This window comes from Gambusia affinis, linkage group LG21 (genome assembly GCF_019740435.1).
Source record: "Gambusia affinis linkage group LG21, SWU_Gaff_1.0, whole genome shotgun sequence".
NCBI lineage: Eukaryota > Metazoa > Chordata > Actinopteri > Cyprinodontiformes > Poeciliidae > Gambusia > Gambusia affinis.
In genome coordinates this window covers 14,813,356-14,834,243 of record NC_057888.1, presented here as the reverse complement: position 1 = coordinate 14,834,243, position 20,888 = coordinate 14,813,356, and the positions used below count along the sequence as shown (strand labels likewise).

Sequence of the window (20,888 nt, the reverse complement as noted above, 5' to 3'; positions counted from 1 at the left end):
TACCTACCCTGATTAATTTGTGCAATTTGGCTGCCAATATTTTTTTCTGTGTAAAATTAACAAATAACTAGTATTAAGTTAGTTATTTACTTAACTAATGATCAAAATAGTCTGAAAAGATTTCAAGGAGGACATTAGTATTTGTGGTTAAGGCTAATTTAAAAATAAATGATAGCCTTGTTCCTCATGTTAAAATATTAAATATAGACCATCATACTGTATTATGGTGAATGAGACATCAATACTTAGAATATCTACATTAAAATATAATATTTTTAAATGTAATACATTAAAAATACATAATTATTTCACTGCATACACAAAAATTGGCATTTCTTATTATTGTTCAGTGTTATTTAGTTTCCATAAGAACAAACGGTAATACAACCAAGGATTTATTTTTATTTTTATTTTTTCAATAATCAAGATTTATGAGGAGAAATAGACATTTACAATTACATGCTATCCAATTTTTTTCTTGTTTTTGCTTTCTAGATATTTTAGTTTACAATTTTACTACAGTTATGTAAGCTAGACCCAAAGGAGTTTAGATCTTTTCTAATGTCATTTTTATGGAGAGGTTTTCAGTTATTCAATGTATTCAATTACATAACCTCATAATGCTACATCCAGTCTTAAGAGTTTAAGTAACTTTCTACAAATCCTCTCTAAAGAGCTTTTACACTACACACTATTGATGAAATGAGTGGCTAAGTGGAGGGTTTGTATTTGAATAGTAATGGTTTCCTCAGCGTTTGAAATTACCATAAAGATTCAGGGTACCAAAGGAAAGCATGAAAGGTTATGATGTGAAACAAAGCAAGAAAAAAATAAACCAAATCTGTCATGATGGCAGAGCAACATAGCGGGCAGAAAAACAAGCACAAATGAACATTTTCCAAAATCCGTTTTTATTCAGATCGTGTCTTTGTTGCTTTGACTTTTCATTTGCCCTTCTATCATAAAATGTGCTGTAACTGCTGGCTCAAGCACAAAAGGAAACATACACCTTTGTGAGCCTTTCCACAGCAAGATGCGTACTGCAGTTTGACACGGTACACCTCTGGAAAACATCAAGATGTTTTAAATTTTATTTGTAGTTTTTTTGGGGGTTTTTACGTAGTTTATTAAACTACCTGTACATAACTGTCATGAAAAACATTTGGATCACAGCTTTTGAATAAACAGCTAAGAAAAATGCTCCATACCTCCAAATACTTCACGTGTAGCTGAGTTAGAAAGTGTAGACATGTCTGACAGCTTTTTTTATGCTGTTTGAAAATCATCCTTTTTTTATGACATTGAACAAAATTGTCCCTGACTGGCTAATATTGGTGGATTAGGCAACTCCTGTCAGACTGCTAATTGATGTTGGATGCTATCATGCAGGAATATGCAGGAACACAGCCCGTCTGTAAGACTACGGTGTGATGAACACTGATCATCGGCTAATGTGATCTACATGATTAATGTTCCGAAATGAAATGGTGTCAAGTTCCAGTCCTCGAGTGCTGGTGTCTTACAACTTTATCATGTGTTCAAAATGCAAAAAAGTAAAAAAAATAATAAAAAATCTGAATGAAATGACTAAGTTACGTTCTCTTGAAGTCGAGTTTGACTGAGTCCTTCTAATGCCCTAATTATGTGATTCAGGTGTATTGATAGAGAGATGCATCCAAACGTTGCAGGACGTCGACCCCGAAGGACTGCAGTTTGACTCCTGTGGAGATCAAAGCAGAGCCATGTGTTAAAATGGCATAGTTAAAAAAAAAAAGAATAGGCAAGAAATTCAATGTGTTCAAAGCTGGTAGAGCTATGCCTCATGCAGCTGTGCTGGCAGGGTCTTAAAAACGTGGACTCTAGCTGAATAGAAAAAGAAATGACACACTTTATCTTTTTTTATTGTTGGCTGTCCATTTTGATATTTTTCTCTAATTTGTGCTGCTGCAGTGGAATATTTAATTACTGAGTGACTCGCAAACCAAATATTTTGACCTGGATTTTATTTTATTATTATTATTATTTTAGCAGAAGAGTCGCAGTAAATGCAACCGAAACATTAATGCACAACACATCTTTCGGAGATTCATTTGGAAAACGTTTTCAAAACCTTGTGTCGTTTTCCCAAACCATGTCCAGATTTGTAGCAGGTAGCAGTGTCCCTTAGCCCCCCCCAAAAAAAAAAAAAAATAAAGCCTTTTATTGTGACTGGATAAACTGGGCTTTGAAAACTGTTGCATGTTTCTGAGTAAGTATGGCAAGGCTGCAGTAATAACTCCAACAAAACACACACAGATGTGAATATTTTGCTCAGTCACATTTGCAGTTTGACAAAGGCAATCTGAGGTGAAAATGATAACCAAGTGGCATGTTTCCTTGACGCTTTCTTCTAACTCTCCTCACTTTTACCCCTTTTAATGTGACAGTGATTGATATGGACACATGCAACTAAGTACAAGCACATGCACACACCAGGGAATGCACGTACACACGCACACACGCACCCTTAGCAACTGCACACCATAAGGCGCCCTGTCAGGTATTGAATGGCCAATGCTGCAGAGCAGAGAAAAAACCATGGTTATTCATGTGTGATAGTGCTGCTGCAGAAGCCCCAGCTGGCCCCCACAGAGCTACGGCAGTACACGCGTGTGCATGTGTGTGTGAAGCAAAATGAGAGCACAGCTATGTGTGTCAGAGATACAACCGTGCATGGGCGTGTGTGGGTGTGTATGTGTGTGAGAGAGCGAGAGAGAGAGAGAGAAAAAAAATACGTGCATGCACATCTGTCAGTTTGAACAAATTCACTCACCTGTGACGTCCTCATTCTGTCTGTGTAAGCCGTCACTGAGAGTGCTCCTCTCACAGGGCAAGGCCACACATGCACAGAAACGGGGAAAGAGGGAGTCATATCAGCCATGGGCAGGTGTTGAGATCACTGACTTCTGAAGAGGATTTCACCTATGGCTGTTTGAACCTGTGCCATCTATTTTCGCGCAATGGTAATGAACGCTCTCCCCTTGCTCTCCTGATGTGTGTATGTGTGTGTAAGTTAGAAAGAAGGGGAAAAAAAAGGCTTGGAAGAGAAAATAAGGTGCATGGAAAAATCACAAGTCAGAGAGAGGAAAAGTGAGCTGCATCTGAGGCTTTGATATTTGTCCTTTTCCCTTCAAGTTGTGCAGATTGTGTTAGTGACTCGTTGGGTTTTTGCTGGAACATCACAAACCAAGCTTCATATGAGTGACAGTGATGATGAATCTGCAGGACCAAAAACTCCTACATGTGCTACCCTGACAAAGTGCAGTTGCGTTCTTCCATCTAGTGATCATACTGATGCATTTGTGAATTGTGCACCAAGTAGCAGCCAGAAAGCAACATGCTTGAGAATACATGAGTGACAGACAAGTACTTAAGATTTTCAGTTGTACTTACAAATCCACGGATGTGCCGCAAATCGACCCTATTAGGCTTTTCTTCAGACTTTATAATACTCAAATACAGAAGTGTGTAATGCACTTTATCTTGGATAATATATATTATTTATTAACAGCTTATAAATCCAGAGTTAGGTGTTTCCGTTTACAAAAATATTGACACAGACCAACTATCTCCAACTTTTACAATCAGGAGACACTTTTTTTTATTATTTTAACCTCAGTCTGACTAAATAAAACTAATATAGATCCACAAATATTATGTGTCATCTCTTTATAATATGTAGGCTTTGGATATTAGGAGCTGTTGTGGAAAATCCAAAGAGTCACTTGCGGCTCTGGGGCCACAGGATGCAGACCTCTGGTAAAGGCAAACTAACTCTTGTAAGCATTTCTAGAATACTGTTAATGTTTTCTCAGGACATATTTTTAAAAATGACTAAACCCTGGCAAACTTGATCTCTTTGAAAGTATTCACTGTGGCGCAAACAAGATCTAATCTTTATCACCTTGTCTTACTGAATTAGAGGATTATAGTAGAATTCATCCTGACCTCAGACTGAACTCTTGGTCCATTTGATTGACCGTCAACACCTTCCTCAGAGACTCCTGCCCCAGCAACAGATTCTACTCCACTGCAGATGCAAATCGGTGCGGACCACTTGTCCACTGCCAAGTCCCCTCATCATGTGTGTTTGTGGTTACTTACATCTAGTGAAAAATAAAGTGTTGTCCAATTTTAGCTATTTTTTCCCCCTTGTGTATTTCAATGGATAATTCATATTTGTGTGTGTGTGTGGCGAAAGTCATGCACTGATGGCCTGGGTGGAGCATGCAGCTGCCTCTTAATGCAACAATTATGTCATTATAGAGCTGCTAACCGGCCTGCCTGCAGCACTGTGAAAACACACACTTACACACACTCATTATGACCAAACCTGTAAGTATGTAAATGTATGCACGTATGGCACCCGGCGTTCTTCAGACTTATTGCTCTAATTTAAATATTTTAATTGTGCTAAATCTCCTCTTGCACAGGTATCCATGTATGGAATCTGGCACAAATACATAACTTGAGACTTTTATCCTTAGGCTCGTTAAAACCTTTTTCAGTCTCATCCTAATTAACTGCTAAGCTATCTTTGCCTGCAGATCTTAGTTCACACTCTTGTGACAGCCCGTTAATGAACAACCGTGGTGTAGTGGTGTGAAAACAGAAAGTATGCGGCCATGCGGTCACCCCCAGTCTCTCCGTCACACATAGACGGAAAACGTTTTTTGGGGGGTTTTTTTCAGCATTTCTTACTGCTCATCCCGCTGTTGCTTTGGCATATCGGCGGTGCGTCGGGTGGGAGATGGTAATAGGCTGCTTCATTAGGGGAGATCACTCCATAAGAAATGCTTCTTTCTTGTGTAGGCAGAGAGAGATTTATTTCTGCTTCTAGTGACATCAGAGTTTGTGGCTTAAGAAAAAAATGTTTCTTGGTGTTAAATATCGAGACTGTTGAAAGCAATTCTTACTTTTTGCCACGAAGCCATCAGTTTTCTCATTATCATTTGGTTGCTCTAGAGGGAACTCGCTGGGTTCCATTTCTAAAATTAATATTGGGAATTTTAGCATGCTCATAGATTCCCTGAACCTTTTCACAAGGTTTTATGAAAAGGAAGATCTCTGCTTTGATGCATTGCTAATAAATAAATAAATAAATAAATCCAAAAACCCAAGCCACATGTTGTGAAAATTATTATAATTCAAATCAAGGAAAATCAATTGATATTTAATCCTATTTTGTCTAAATTGCAATACAGGCTTGAACCTTGAGTCGAGCCGTTCCATTGAACCTTTTCAATGCAAAGGTCCAATGCATATTGATTCGATGTAATTTATTGAGAATTTTTGAGAGCAACCAACACAAAAGAAGGAATTATACTGAATTGGAAAAAAAAATAGTAAATGTTTGTCTTTTTCAATGTAAAAACAAAAAACAAACTGAACCGTGTAGCATGCATATGTCCTTTACTATTCAATTCTGGAATTAAATCCAGTATAAATGGCCCATATGCTTATATAGTTCTTTGTCTAGTCCACAGATTAATCATTCTCTCTCACACACACACACACACACACACACACATTCAAGCTACTATATTGTGGTACCAGCTGCCCAGATTGACAGAGGTGAGGGTGCCTGGACTCTGACCACCACCAGGAGAAGAGGCAGGTGAAGTGTCTTGCCAAAGGACACATTGACAGAGACAGACGGAGTGGGGGATCGAACCTGCCACCCACCATTTACAGGAGGAACTCCTCGCTATCACCCCAATATAGTAAGTGCAGGGATAGTTGTAAATGAGTTTTAAACAGGGCCAAGTTATAAAGCAGTAACCTAAATTACCACTCAGTACAACTGGCAATCTACTAACATACGATCATCCACATAAGCTGAGAAAGATCTTTAAACACAGAAACAATCATGAGGCCCAGTTATCACTAGAGGTCATGCAGAAATTGGTTAATATTTGGGATTATGGAGAAAAACTACATCATTCTAAATCTGAGAAGACAGTTTTGATATGTTCTAAAAGGACTGGTAGAGTGATACCATGTAAGTATTGGCTTATAAATTATATACTTAATTTACTTTTATATAAATTTGAAGAATACACCATTTTCTCCTCTCACTTCATAATCATACATAATAATTTGTGTTAGTCCCAGTAAGACTGTAACATAAGAAAAAGGCATTTGTATGAACACGTTTTCAAAGCTGTAGGACAGTAATAAAGTAGAAAATGATAATAAAGCTAAATAGGATTATTATTACTTAAATTGACTATTTAGCTGAGGTTGTACAGTATAAAACTTAGTATAAAGTTAATCTGAAACAAAGTAGGTTTTGGTTTTCTGTTGTGCTATTTTATGCAGCCTATATGGAATTTTCCAAAACTAATCAAATGTCGCTAATCAAATATCTGACACAATACTTTTTGTTGTTGTTTAGTTTTTAACATTTTAATTTGAAACTAGTTACACTTTTGTTTTTTAGCCACCACCGTGAAAAACATTGTTAATACCAAGTTTACTCTGCCCGGTAAATAATTTTCGGGATGTTCCGCTTGGGATTTTTAAATGGCACCTAATTTTCTGTAAACAAATGAATAAATTAATTTATAAAAAAGAGAGAGAGAGTGCAATTGTGTTGTTGAAAACATTGCAGCTATCTGTATTCGGTTTTATTTTTATTATTTTATTTGTTTGTTTATTTTTGTCATTTTTTTATCAAGAGAAAAAACTGTTTTCAGACGGGCGCCTAGGTTTTTTTATTTTTTTTATTTTTTACAAAGGCGCGTACTGCTTACGTCACCGCGCTTTTGCACGGTTTCACGTGACGTCATCACGCATCATTTCTAAACAATGCTCAGGAAAAAGCCACGTTGACGATACAGACTGAAGAGTAGTGGACAGTTTTGAGGCAGGATAAAGCAGAGATTTGCTTTGTTTGGACGGTTCGGTTCCTGCCGGCAGCAGACTGCACATCACAGCAGGCATGTCGTCACCCCCCAAGGAGAAGGTGGAAACCAAAGGCGGACATCTCCCTGCAGGTAAACTTCCCTGACTGGTTGTACTGCTTTTTAAAATAATTTTCAAATGCTTCCCATAGACCCGAGGGCCCGTGTTTCTGCAGAGCCTTCAACCAAGAATCACATGATTCCGGATATTACTCATGCAATCCGTTGTGCTGGCAGATCCCTGCTCTTCTCACATCCAGATTGCGTGCTGTAATGATCTGCCATATTTCTCTGTTTTGCTAATTTCCCTACTTCCTGATTGGCCTAAGATCTTGCAGGATAACCCAGAGTGGAGCCGCCGCAATGAGCAATCACCGCGAAACGTTGCAAATCTTTAAATTGCGGGGCTGAGATGATCTGGATGGCTGCGAAGCAGTCTCAGGAGACACTGTGCTCAGGGGTAGAGAAAAAAAAAAAAAAAAGAAAAACCCAAAACGATGAAGCATACGTGGACAAGAGCAGTGTGGCAGTGGGGCACAGCAGCTGCTGCAGCGCTGACCGATATCACAGTAAGATAAAGAATGGCCCTCGGACCCGACCTGTGATCAGTACGTGCCCCCTAAAAATAAAATCCGGGTCACAGTGTCTCCGTTATTCACAGACACGCAGGTATTTTAATGTGTTTCTGTTTACAAAAGGAAGCCTAGTAGTTAAGTTAAAGGGCGAGGTCAAGCTGTTGTTCATTTGCCAGAAATATAGTGTCTTCTGTCGTTTTAATTTGGGCATGATATAGTTTTTAGATTATCCCAAATTCTATGGTTGCAAATTTAAATGTAGATACATTAGTAAACTTTTCTAAAGTTCTATTTGATGATAAAGTATTTCACCTACAAGATGGCTCCCAAAGAATGTTTACATGATACCAGGATCATAGGGTTAAGACACTTACAGCGTTTTAAAAGAATAAAATTCTAGTGAAATGTATGACCCTTAAGCTAATATATGTGAGAAGATGTAACCTACAAAATTAAACACTTCATAAAAGAATGCCATAAAATATTAAATGAATTATCTCTTAAGAGGTAGATCTAATATTAGATAATTAACGTGTAATAGTCCCTTTATTCAGTGAAAGGATCACACTTCTCACCGTGGAATATTTTGAAAAAATATTTCCAATTTATAAATCTAGACCCTGCATATAAAAAATATTAGTTCTTGAAATTATAAACCATACCTTTGATCTTGAAAATTTTACTTTTCGGGGGTTTTTTTTAATTAAAGCTTCAACATGAAGTCAAAGCAAATACACAGTGAAAGAATTTCCAGCGTGCGTGTTATTGGAAGCTCTCGAAACTTAAACGTACAGAAGTTCGTTTTGCTTTCATTTACCAGTCACAGTTACTCCAGTGACTGCTAATCACTAGATAAACAACAGGGATACAACTGGCAGTTAAAGAATTACCAACAGCAACACAATTCACTGTGTAGGTAAAGTAAAAAAAAAAAAAAAAAGACGTTTTTGCTCATTTTCAAGACACAGTTCAAGTGATACACTTAAAATGTAGGCTTTCAACCCAGTAAAAATCATAAAAATACACATCTGTGGTTTAAGAGGCTTGTAAAGCAAAAGAAAACACACGTGGACAGCAGCGCTGAGAAACTCATCTAAATTCTGTTGCTTTGACCATGATTTATGTTGATAAATCATAAATAATGTATTGATATCAATCAATGCAAGATGCACAGTTATTCACAAGCACACTGTCAGTGTCTGCTTGATAAAACAGGCAGATTGTGTCATCACCTGACGTTGGTGCGTGTGGTTCATGGACATTGGATTGTACTCAGAATCTTCGACAAATGTCAGACTTCAGTTTTGATGAAAATGTCAGTAGTGACGCATTTAGTGTTATTCTGTATTAGATTCATGCTTGTGTTTGTGAAGTGTCAGGGTAATTTTTGCATGTGTGTGTTGCAGTAAAAGCAGGTGGAATGAGGATAGTGCAGAAACATCAGCCAACCCCTGCACCAGAGCCGCTTCCGAAAGAAGACGAGGAGGAGTACGTCAGCAGCAGGCAAGGCAGCTTTGCTTCTTACAGATGCATTTTGACAGAACGTGAACATTATAACCCACAGAACAAATTTCGTGGTTATTATGCAGCAAAAACCAAAGAAATAGGTGGTTGGTTTGGTCTCATTCAAAGGTGCTTGAGCATCAGTGAGGACTGGAACTGGAATGGACTGAGATTTTTATTTTTTATTTTTTTCCTCTGATTACTGTAAGAGCTACATATTCACAACATTAGAAGCAATTTATTTTAGAATTTAGAGGTTCTTTTCTAACTAAAATAAAACAAAACCTTAAATTATGCTTTTTTACTTTCATTATAGAGGAAGGTTTCCAGCTTTGTCCAGTAGAAGTCCTTAAATGGACTTCTATCTTGTCCAATGGAAATGGAAAACATGCACAGGAATGAAAAAAAAAAGTCCAAAGAGATGTGAAAGAAAAACAACTAAACCAGGACATACAGAGTAGTGCAACTATGAAGTAATGTAAATATGTTCACAATTTCCTTCTTATGAGATGCAAGTGAATGTATAACAGATTGATTAGATGTTCAATCAAGGCGTAAATGTGGTGATTTGTTGGTTGGTAATCAAAGACAGGCCCTATAATTGCTACCAAGCAATTTAGCAGCTTTCTCTTTTCTATAAGCCGGGCTGTGCGCATTTTGCTCCAGAACTTTTTTTTTCCCCTCTTGCTTGCTAATTTAGTAAACAACATGAATGCGCCATCATTACTGCATTAACATGAGCCGCCTACTGAGCAGTGACTTTTGTTTGCCATAACCGGCCTTGGTTTGCGTGTTGTACATCACGCAGAGTCCCTAACGGAGCAACAATCATCGTTCCGCTTCTGTGTCTGCAAAGTTTGGCTTTTGTTGCCTTAAAATGTTTTTTTTTTTTTTTTTTTTTTGTTGGCTGGTCACAGCTTTCTGTTTGGTAGGCGTTGCTGTGTGCTGCTTCTGATCTTCTCCAAAAAGAAAAAAAAAAACTCCTCCTATCTGAGCTTACTCAATATTCATGGGGTCCCGTAAGCTATGTGCATATTGATACAGGTGCTGCGTTCGCACAACGTGTTTGTGTGTGTGTGTGCGTTAATGAGTAGTGATAAATGGCAAGTGACAAGCACTACACAGCAAAGAGCAGGGTTCAAGAACATTGCCAAGTGTTGTGAAATTTTCTGAGGCTGATCTTCACAGAAGCAGCTTTGCTGACCACTCCCCTGCCTGTTCTTAATCCACTCTGGTTGTTCTTTGAGTGTTTTTTCTGTAAATTACAGCAAGAATGTCAGACAGTGTTGTCATTGCCAGTGATTAACTACCTTTTGTCCCAGTTTTATTTGTAGCAAGACGAGTGGCAAAAAATAGACATCAGTCTAAAATGTGTGTCTGCATGGAAGAGGGGGGAAAAAAAGAAGGATACTTTAGTCGCAGAATTCTGACTATAATTCAGATGGGCACCCGGTTCCAAGCGAACAAACTTTCTCGAGGAAACGTCAAATTTAATTGATTTTCTTATGCGACTGATTAAATTTGGAATTTTTTTTTTACCTTGCGTCACTTAAGATGCAAGGAAAAAGAGTGGCTCTATCTAGCCACTCTTCCGTAGTGGCTAGATAGAGAAAGAAAGGAAAAGCAAACTTGAACGCTTGGTTTCTTTTTTTTTTAAACAGTCTGGTTGAAAAGAGGTTGCATTGGAAAAATGTCAGAAGGACCTTAGTCAGATTGGGGTGTGGCAGCTTTTCTGTTCCTATAAATACATACTTCCTTATTTTGAGGTGCTTGTTCAGAGGGCAAGGACTTATGCCAAGTGTATTAAAAATGCGAGGCTGCCATATGTTGGCCAACTGTTAGTGTTCTTACTGTAATACGGTTAGTGGACTTAATCATTTTGCTTATGGAGGGGGGGGGGACTTTCTGTGTTAATTCTCACTTTATGATTGAATCAGGCTTAAAAACAACATCAGGTGGGAAATACACTCCAGAATCCATCCATCCATCCATTTTCTGTACACCCTTCCTCCCTAATGGGGTCGGGAGGGTTGCTGGTGCCTATCTCCAGCTGCGTCCCGGGCGAGAGGCGGGGTACACCCTGGACAGGTCGCCAGTCTGTCGCAGGGCAACACAAAGACATACAAGACAAACAACCATTCACACACACACTCACACCTAGGGAGAATTTAGAGAAACCAATCAACCTGACAGTCATGTTTTTGGACTGTGGGAGGAAGCCGGAGAACCTGGAGAGAACCCACGCATGCACAGGGAGAACATGCAAACTCCATGCAGAAAGATCCTGGGTCGGGAATCGAACCCAGGACCTTCTTGCTGCAAGGCAACAGCTCTACCAACCGCGCCACTGTGCAGCCCACTCCAGAATCCCATAGATGAGTTATTCGCACTTAAAAACCACCGATATCATGGCCACATTTATTACCACACGTTGTAAAGATCTGGAAAAATGCCTTCAGTTCAATTCATCTTAGATTGTATATTGAGTTTTTGGGTTCATAGTATGTATAACTGCTGTTGTCATCACATAATCAGAAGAGAAAATTGTTCCTGGAGCTGTGTAAATAAATTACACATGTAGTAGATCATAATCACAGAGGAAGAATCATCTTTTTGCCTGATAAACTCTTCTTGATTTTTCAGCCTTTAAAAAAAAATAAAAATAAAGAAAGCCCGGCATTTGCTTCACTGTGATACGTTGCAGGTGTCTGCACTGTAGATTCTGCGTCAGAAGCAGACAGCGAAGCGTCATAGTCAGGGGAACCCCCGCTGTAACCAATTTAAGCGACATGGACGGACAGGCCACAGGGGGACGGAGGGATGGATGGAAGGATGGATGAGGGATTATGGTAGGGAGGAGGATTATTATTATGGCACTGGGAGTGTCGTGAAAATATTGTAGTTATAAATGTGGCAGGTAGGTAATGGAGGGGATTGACCGAAGAGGGGGAGAAGCGCACACTGGAGACCCAGGAGAGAGACTCTGCTCAGAGACTGTCGGATGAATTTACCACTCAAACACACCAGCAGTTAATCTGCTGCACAGTCGGGCAAAGTGTCTTTATTTTCCTGTAGAATATTGCCAGTCGATTGGTGAGGAAATACAAGAGCTAATCAGTTTTTTTTTCTCCACTGTTTCCAGAAACGCCTATTCAGGTGCTTCTGAATAGGCCTGAAAAGATTAATTGTGATTAGTTGACTGTCAATGTAATTGTCAGCTAATTTAGCAATCATTTAATCAGTAACTGGACTACACTTACTCCAAAAATTACCATTTGGTGGGGGGAGGAGGGAATTGCATTTTAGATAAAAACACAATCTTCTGTAAATATATTTTAGCCAAAACTCTTTAAGTGACATAGTTTTAGATTCACCCTGTTCACATTTACTAAAGGAATCCTGCTGTTACATTTTAGGGAATAAAATGTCTATTATGAAAAGAAATCATTATTTATTTATTTACATCTTTTAATGTACCGGTACATCGGTTTCTGATGTTGTATAAAAATGGCTTAAGTGGTTAAATTAAGTCTGTAGAGTGTGCAATTTTTTTTTTATCATCTGATTAATTGATTAATCACCAGAATAACAGAATAATCGATTACTAAAACAATCGTTGGTCGCAGCCCTACTTGTGAACTTGCACGCAGCAGCTATGGTAAAATGTTCAGTTAGCTGACAGCTCATGGTGGAAAAAAAAAGTTGCACAGAGAAAAAGAAGAAAAGATGGGAGGAGGACAAGCAACAGGCATCTGTTTCCAGGGCAACCACCACCTCGCCCACGGCAACAAACTTCCCGCTCTGCTGAAGCAGGGAGAGATGGGGGGAGGGGGTGTGGAGTTGGGTGGTTGAAGCTGGGGCTTTAATGCTAACAACAGAGAAGGAAAGAAATACCCAACAATAAACTCATGCTCATTGTACCCTTTGTCTTGTTGGTTTAGATTTGCTTTGTGTAGCTCTGTCTTCTTCTCCCCCCACCCTCTCTCTCTTTTGTTGTAAACTCTTCCTCAACGACTGTGACAGTGCAACTCCCTTACTGGATGCAGCATGGCTCTCTGCTGCCCCCTGCAGCCTCGTGCCGCTTCAGAAATGCTGCCACGTCTTCCTGGGATCATAAAACCAAAACCGCAGCAGATTGTGGTCTCTAACTTTCAATGCCTGTCTTCTCTTTCACTCAACTCTTGTTTTATCGCATCGACTCAGAGAGTAAATGAGAACGAATGTGAGGAGGATCATCTGAAGATTTTTTGGAAGGTGTTGAATGTGTTTTTATGTTCTAAAACTCCCACTGCCTCTCAAGTTTGCGTGCAGTATTTCTGGGATATATTCTGCAATTAAAATAGTCTTCTTACGGCTTGATTAGCGAGTTAACATGCTGTGCGTGTGTATTATTTTTTCAGTCAGCTGTCACATTCGTACTGCGAGCATATTCCTTTTGCCCGCCTGCAATTTAGCTCACACGTGCATTCGCATAAACAAATAGAGTAAATTGCCAAATATGCACTTATTTTTCTGACAGCACTTGATGTTTTCCCCTTAGCTTGAAATGTTTTAGACTCAGAATTTTATTTTTTCCACACCGACGCCTCGCGGAGTTTTTTTTTGCATGGGCAAGGGGACATTTGTGCTGTTTAAAAGCCATGTTTTAGCTAATTGAATTGCTAATAAAGAGACACTCAACTTCACATTTTTGACAAGTGCCAAGCCAGTGCAAGATTTGTGAAATTTCAACATATGCAGCCATTGAGTTTTTCCCAGGATGCAAATATTCTCATTAATACGAGTAGCAGGAGACTATTTTTTATGTTTTATTTTTTTTAATGCCAGGACATTAATTGCAGAGATCTGTTAGACCGATGTGAGAGAAACACTTAGTCATACAGGAAATCCAGAGTGATTAAAAACAAGTTGAGTCCATTTCTCCAAGTAAACAGCAGATGCTTTCAAAGGCGCAGAAGTTGTAACTTTTCAACTTCTAGGTTGTTGAAAGGCGAAAGAGAAAACATTTTCGTTGAGCTTGTTTGCTGCTGCACTTGGTGTCTTTGAGGGGAGTTTGAAGGTGGCTAACTGTACCCCCGCCGCCGTAAAATTAGACTGCACTCGTTTGTCACACCAAGGTCGATACTTCAGGTTCCGCCTTCCTCCTCCTCATCTTTTTCTCGGCCTCCATCCTTTTTCCCCTCAGTGTGTGAGTGAGTACTCGCTCCCCTCTCTCCTTCAGCCTGTTCCATCTTCTCTAACAGTCGGTTATTATAAAAGCATTTGGCTCCCTGTTCTCACTGCCAGCTTCCTTTCCCCCCCTTTTCTGCCTCCCGTTTCTGCTCCGACCTGCATTTGCGCCTCCTGTCCCTTCTTTCCTCCCCTGAATGTTCGCCTTTTATCCCCCACCTTCCACCTCTTCCAGTCTTTCATCGCCCTCCTCCTCGTAGCTCTCCTCTTCTCTGGTAGCGTTGGTTTTTCCGCTGCTTCTCCTCTCCTGCTCTCCATCTGCAGCCTGTGAAAACCAGCATTTGGCCAGAATGAATGGGGGCTATTTAAGCTGCTGGCAGGTCCATCCGCTGTGTGACTGCATGTGTGCGTGTGTCTGTGTGTGTGTTTTCGCTGCCAGAGTGTGTAAAACTGCAGGTGTTTTGACAGCTTGGGATGTGTGTATTTTGGCACAGTGTCACAATGGGGTTTTCTGCATCATCCAGTGGGCGCGCTTGTGTTTGGATTAGTTTTACCTGTAACTGTCAGACTTTCTCATATTTACTCATTCCAAAAGCATTTTTCTTAATGAAGCTCTATTTGTTTTTTTTTCTTCTTAGCCCTCCGAAGGCCCCGGTGATTGTTTCCGGAGTGGTCACAAAGGTAAGACTTTTGAGTTAAAAACAGAAGGCTGTCCTTCTGTCCTTCCATCCTCATCTCAGATTAAATTGGTTCTATTGATGGAACCAAACTATTCAAGCAGTTTATAGACTTTAGCTGTTCTTACTTTTTTTTTTTAATATGGTGCTTTGAATTAGTCCAGTTCTGCCCTTCCCCTATGTGCTGCTATACCCTTTTGCATTCATGGTACTTCTTTCTTTTTTTTAATGAATGCATTCAGAATCTAGTCATGAATCTTATTTTTAATCAACGTTATCAAATATATTTTGATATATTCTCATTATAGCTGTCTCGCCAGGAGCAGTGTCTTGTTCTTATTGGTGTTTGTGCAATATAAGATGCAATATTGTCAAGAGAAAAACCAAAGGGAAATAAAATGAATGAAATCCACTCTGACCACCAGTAGATTTTAAAATAGGCTTCATTCACCTGGGTGATTTTATTCTGGGAGAGGAGCGTTACAGTGTAACCAGGAACGCTCAAAGATTTTGAGAAACAGTATCAGGAAAACATCTGGGATTTAAGGGGAAGCATAGATATTCTCAGTCATATTGGGGAAAGAGTGTGATCACATGAAGATGCGATAGGGTCACTTATCTTCTTGGTGCGTAACCAAAACTTGAATTTACTTTTCTGCAACAAAGTTTTTCTTCTGTTAATGTTAAACGTCGCTGTGTTCCCCGTACCACATATATCTCCGTGTCTGCCGCCTTTGTTTTTTTATTGTTTTGTCTTTCTGCAAAGGTTGCTCTGTTTCTTTATTTCCTTTTGTGTTGGAGTGTCCTTGACAGCCAGGATGGCTCCATTCCCCGCCTTTCCACGTGCCTCTGTCAGAGCAGGCGGATTGTTTGCGGAAGATTGCAGCGATATCAGAGTGTGGCAGGCATCCCATTTATCCCTCAATCCTCCTCGAGCCTTCCCATTCGCCCCTATCGCTGCCATCAAACCTGCTGGCTAGCCGTGCACAAAGCCCCAAGAAAGCCTTTTAAGGGCTAAGTGAAACACTTCAGTGTGTGTATGTTTGGAAAAGTCCACCGCTATGTTTGTGCGCGCGCGCGTGTGTGTGTGCGTGGAGTTTTTCCGATATGTTTCTAAAATGTTGTTCTGCCACTTTCTTTCACAGTTTCTTATAATAGCCGTGATTTTATGTTCAAGGATTTGTACTTAGCTAATTCTTGCATTTAATTTGTTTCATCCCCACCTACATCCGTGCATCAGCTGGAAAAAGAGTTGAAAGGAAGCTTTGAGAATCAGATGAGAGAAGAAGGACCGTTGGAGGTCAATTCAATCTCCGTCTTTCGCTGTTAGCGGTGGGCTTACCTCTAAATGAAGAATACACACACATAAACATGCAACACACACACGCTGTTAAGCTACTGCGCTGCCGCACTCGTGGTACAAACTCAACACTTGCATGTGAAAGGACAAACATATCTCCGGCTAATGCTCAGAGAGAAGTTGCAGAAATGTGATTAAAATAATAATGAAATTTCAGTAGTGATAAAATAAGTTTTAACGAAGAACTTTGGAAGGAGAATTAAAAATCTCTGAGAGAGATTTTTTTTTTAAAAACTTGAGAAAAATAAATGAAATGAGGATTTTTGTCATGATTGTATGAAAATGCTGATTAAAATTCTGTGAACAATCACATCCCTGCTTTGACTTAGCAATCATGGCCGCCGCCGTGTGCCGATGTAATACATAAGATGTAGTTACTGTGCAGATGGGTTATTCTCCTCATACTCTTTGCTCACTTTAGGGAGTTCCTCAGTGTTATGTGTGTTTTAGGGGAGAGCTTTAAAAGTGGGTCAAACAATACACCCACTGTCTGCTGGAAAACACACCTCTAAATAAGTGCTTATGTTGACACACAGAGGATGTTTAACAAAGCACTCTCTCAAGAGCACTCAGCATTCCTGTAGAGATTGTTTTGTCTATAATAATACAGTTTCACATACATGCACAGTGCTGTTTTTTTTTTTTTTTGTTTTTTTTTGGTTATTACCAGTAATAGCCAGTAAGCGTTCTCCACTGCCAAACATAGAAATAAAGTGCAAATGAGTGTCTTATGGGTTCAGGTTGAGCCCTTTGGAGCCATTAAAACAGAGTCCAAATTACTGAACCCAGCTCTCATGCAAGTTTTATATGCAAATGTCCTGCAGAGAGTTTTCCCATTCTGTCTGTATCTACAGACAGGGAGAAAGTGAAGTGAGGCAGGAGGTAAGTTTGACCTTAGTGAGTGGTAGAGCTGGGCAGATAGTTAAAAAAACATATATCGATACCAGGTTGGTATTGGTAGTGGAGTAAGATCCATGCTTCACCAATCAGACTCCATCCTACCACCAATCAAGCACTAGAAATTGTAAATGTTTTTTATTTTTATATATATTTATTTATTTTATGTGATAAAACTGACAAACTCTAAATCTGTGTGGGGAATATTCTGTCATTTTTGCTCTACTCTTACCATGAAAGCCATTGAAGGAGTCACAGACAAAGGCATTACACATTTTCTCGTAGAGAGATGTATCCCGCTACTCCTGAAGAAAATAAGAGCTTTAAATCTTGAGCTGGAATAAAATGTTGTTTGTTCCAGATTTGTGGTGCATAGAATCTGAATAATAAAAAATATAGAACATTTCAAAATGGGTACAAACTACCAGAAAGCTGCTAAGGCGCTCAAAAGGCTAAAAATGCACCTTCTTAGAGCTGCCTTTGGTTACCTGTAATTGGAGCATTGATCAACATATCTGATGTGTATTTGCTTGATAATTTTGATGATGGCATTTGATTAAATGTCATGTCTACTGCTCGTTTCGTAGTCGGCTACTGGATGGTGTTTTCATTATGTGGAGCACTTTGACCTGCCTTGTCCCTGAATTGTTCTGTCCAGATAAACTTGACTTCTTCAGTGTTGAGTGTGCATCCCTGACTGACCGTGTTGTTTCCAGGGCGATAAAGACTTCACGCCCGCAGCCGCTCAGGTGGCCCACCAAAAGCCCCAGCCTGGTGTCCCCAAGCTGGCCCCCGCGCAGCACATCAACCAGCACATCCACCAGCCCCGCAAGTGAGTGGGACCAGCAGGCTCCAGCAGCTCTGCTTTTACTCCACCAGCCAGCCTTCCCAATGGAACACGTAGGATGAAGATGGTTCCCAACCAGGGCACGGATCTCTGCTAAATGATACCAGTAATTTTTTCCTTTTTTTTTTTTTTTTTTATTATTATTTGCTCCTTGCTTTACATGTTCAAGAAATGTTTCAGCAGCTGATGCCACATGTCAGTGCAAGTATCGTAGAAGTCCTGCTCGTGCCCTGCTGCGTCGGTGCTGCACTACTGTTTCTGCACTTTCATGACCTGACCTCTCCTTCGCAGGGATTGTTCACTCGCTCATCAGTCTTAACTTGAAATAAACCTAGCTTTTCTAGCAGCAGGGGGAGAGGGGGGGAAACAAAATGATCGTGGGTTTAGCTCTCTTCGAGCTAAAACAGCCAATCACAACCGAGCAAACCCAACAACCTCGGCGGAGCCTCAGCTCCAGGATGTCCTCCAGTAAACCGCATAGACCAAACAAATTAATGCAACACATCATGTTGTCACAGTTTAACTGCAGAACCAAACGGTGTATCAAAGATAAACAGAGAAAGTCAAATAATTACTGTATAATAGACAGTATTAACCTATCAGAGCATGTGCAAGCAATTTAAGCGCATTATGTTTGTTCCTGTGTGCCATTTTAATGCAAGAAATCATAGAAAATGGTTTAGTAGATCACAAAATTGAGTAAGAACTTAAAATCAACATTGAGGCTATATACTGCGTCTTTGTTAAAAACAAAAAAGACAAGAAAAAAAAGCATAATATCTATGACGTCTTAGCACTTGTAGCTTTTGGAGCATTACAAAGCCCATTAGGTTTATTCCCATTTAATTATTTCTTACTATTCCTATATAAGCGGGTTTCAACGCCTCATTCTAGTCTGTGTTAAATAATGTCTGTTTAATCCATGGTACAGGGGAAATGATGCCAAAAAAAAGTCAAAAAACCTGAAGAAAACTTCAGCTTTTGGGAAACAACTGAATGATGCTTTGTGTTTGGTTTAAACATCAAACAAGCCTTTTATTGAGTACAGAAATGAACTATCAGGTTAAGGTAATCATGAGCTAACATTAGGATAATTACACAACATTTCACGCATCAGTTTGCTAAGAGAATAACACATTTGTTTGGGCTGCAGCATAGAGATTTATTTGCCTATCAGCAGTAGATACCCCATAATTCATATTTAAAAATATAAAACCAGATCACTGCAATTCTTTTTTAATTACTCATCTTCTTACAGATAAGTCTGTTGATGCAACACTAATGTTTAGGTTTTCAGGAGAAAAAAAATCCTATCATGAAGAAATCATTATATGTGTTCATGTAATTAAGTTGAAAAGGTTTCAGTTTTGTTCTGTGCTTATTTTTTTTTCTTTTTCTTTTTTTTTTTTAAGTGAATCACTTTAAATGTTAAAATCTTGAGTCATTGAAGTGGACTTGGATGTTAGGTGTGGTTGTCGTAGTAAATAAAGGTTTGGAATATCTTGAATGAAACCTTCTTCAGCTGGTTTTCCTTCATCTGCAACATGGTGAAAACTTTTTACAATTCAGGCCACAGTCGTTTAGCACATTACAAAATTTCCATTTGGATAAAGTTGGGGCATTTGGTCTTGAGGGGGAAAAAAAAAACGCTACCTCGTCCGACTTGATGCATCATCTCAGGTTTCTCACCTGGAGCATCAGGGCGTCCTGTGGTGAATTAGCACTCTGCACCGGGGGATAAGGGCTCAGGTGGCGCTGTGAAATGAAACAGAATCATCTCTCCTGGAGCTGTTTTCCCCTCCGCACTCGCACACGCACGCACACACACACACGTAAAGTGTGCACCAGGTGTTGGTGCATGTAATCCATCTTTACACAAGCATCTGTAACCAGGTGTTCTGTCAGCTTATGTTAGGCCAATAAAGCAGTCAGTGCAGGCTGAGGGGGGAGAGCCTCGATCTGCACACTGAAACTCCCCAATAAAGCAGACCCAATCTCCTTGACTGTCTCGTCCTCTGCCAGACCTTATTACACTGACTGGAAGAAAAGAGTCGGGACGACGACAGGCATGCAAAGATGTATGCTCTGCATTACAGAAACCGCCCTGTGCACAAAACAACGAGCCTCACTTCAGTGCTTCGTCTGGGCTTTCTGTCGTTCAACTGGATTTCTCAGGTAGAACGTCAACCGGACCGATCAGTGAACAGAAGAAGCTGTGAATGATGACATTTATTTTCTGCGCTTGTAGTAGTTTTCCACAATGGCAGCGGAGAAAGTGAACAAAGCGTCCTTGGTCACGCTTCCGAATAATGAATAAATATTAACAGTCGTCTCGTTCAGCTGGGCACTTCTCTCTTCGCAGTGAGAGATGGTTGTTGACGTCGCAGACAATTTCCGGTAAGCTTCATAGTCCTGAACGAGTGCATTAAATATGGCACGGCTCAACATTAGCGACTGGGTAAAATGTAAAACTTGAACAGAATTCACACCTCCAGTAAGCAATCATTTCTCAATGACTGAGGTCCCAGACACTCTGTACAAAGTGAAGTGTATAACAAGGGTCTTTTTTGTTGTTTGTTTAACAGGCTTAACATTTAAATTTATACTATAGAAAGGTCCTAAAGTCCTTCCAGAATATTTGAATTTAATTGTGCAAATACATATAAGGTCTCTGTCTGTTGAAATTGTTTACAAATTTGTCAGCAAAGAAAGCAGGTTATGTTAGTTTCTCCTTCTGACTCTTTCAAAAAATATTAAGAAAAAGCTACAAAGTCAAAATGTAATTCAAGTTAGTTTGAGCATCAAGTCATTTTCATTTAGAGACACTTTTTTCATATTAGTCCAGAGTCAACATCACCACCATGTGTTCCTGAGGAACATTAAAACTGGCTTCAGGCAGCTCTGGACTGGAATCTG

General features: G+C 39.6%; 1 protein-coding gene across 1 annotated transcript; it reads left to right on the top strand.

Moving 5' to 3' along the window:
• Window positions 1-6,800: 6,800 nt before the first annotated feature.
• LOC122824283 (death-associated protein) lies at window positions 6,801-19,484 on the top strand. The gene is made up of 4 exons (XM_044104668.1): window positions 6,801-7,037; window positions 8,926-9,022; window positions 14,830-14,872; window positions 17,842-19,484. The coding sequence occupies exons 1-4, from the start codon at window positions 6,983-6,985 to the stop codon at window positions 17,959-17,961; spliced, it is 315 nt and encodes a 104-aa protein (XP_043960603.1). The 5' UTR covers window positions 6,801-6,982; the 3' UTR covers window positions 17,962-19,484.
• The last annotated feature ends 1,404 nt before the right edge of the window (window positions 19,485-20,888 follow it).

What these genes read in the sequence shown, in the direction of transcription:
- LOC122824283 (XM_044104668.1), top strand. Translation starts at nt 6,983, where the DNA reads ATGTCGTCACCCCCCAAGGAGAAGGTGGAAACCAAAGGCGGACATCTC. An exon ending in AGGCGGACATCTCCCTGCAG is followed by an intron (nt 7,038 to 8,925) that starts GTAAACTTCCCT and finishes TGTGTGTTGCAG; the next exon opens with TAAAAGCAGGTGGAATGAGG. An exon ending in GAGGAGTACGTCAGCAGCAG is followed by an intron (nt 9,023 to 14,829) that starts GCAAGGCAGCTT and finishes TTTTCTTCTTAG; the next exon opens with CCCTCCGAAGGCCCCGGTGA.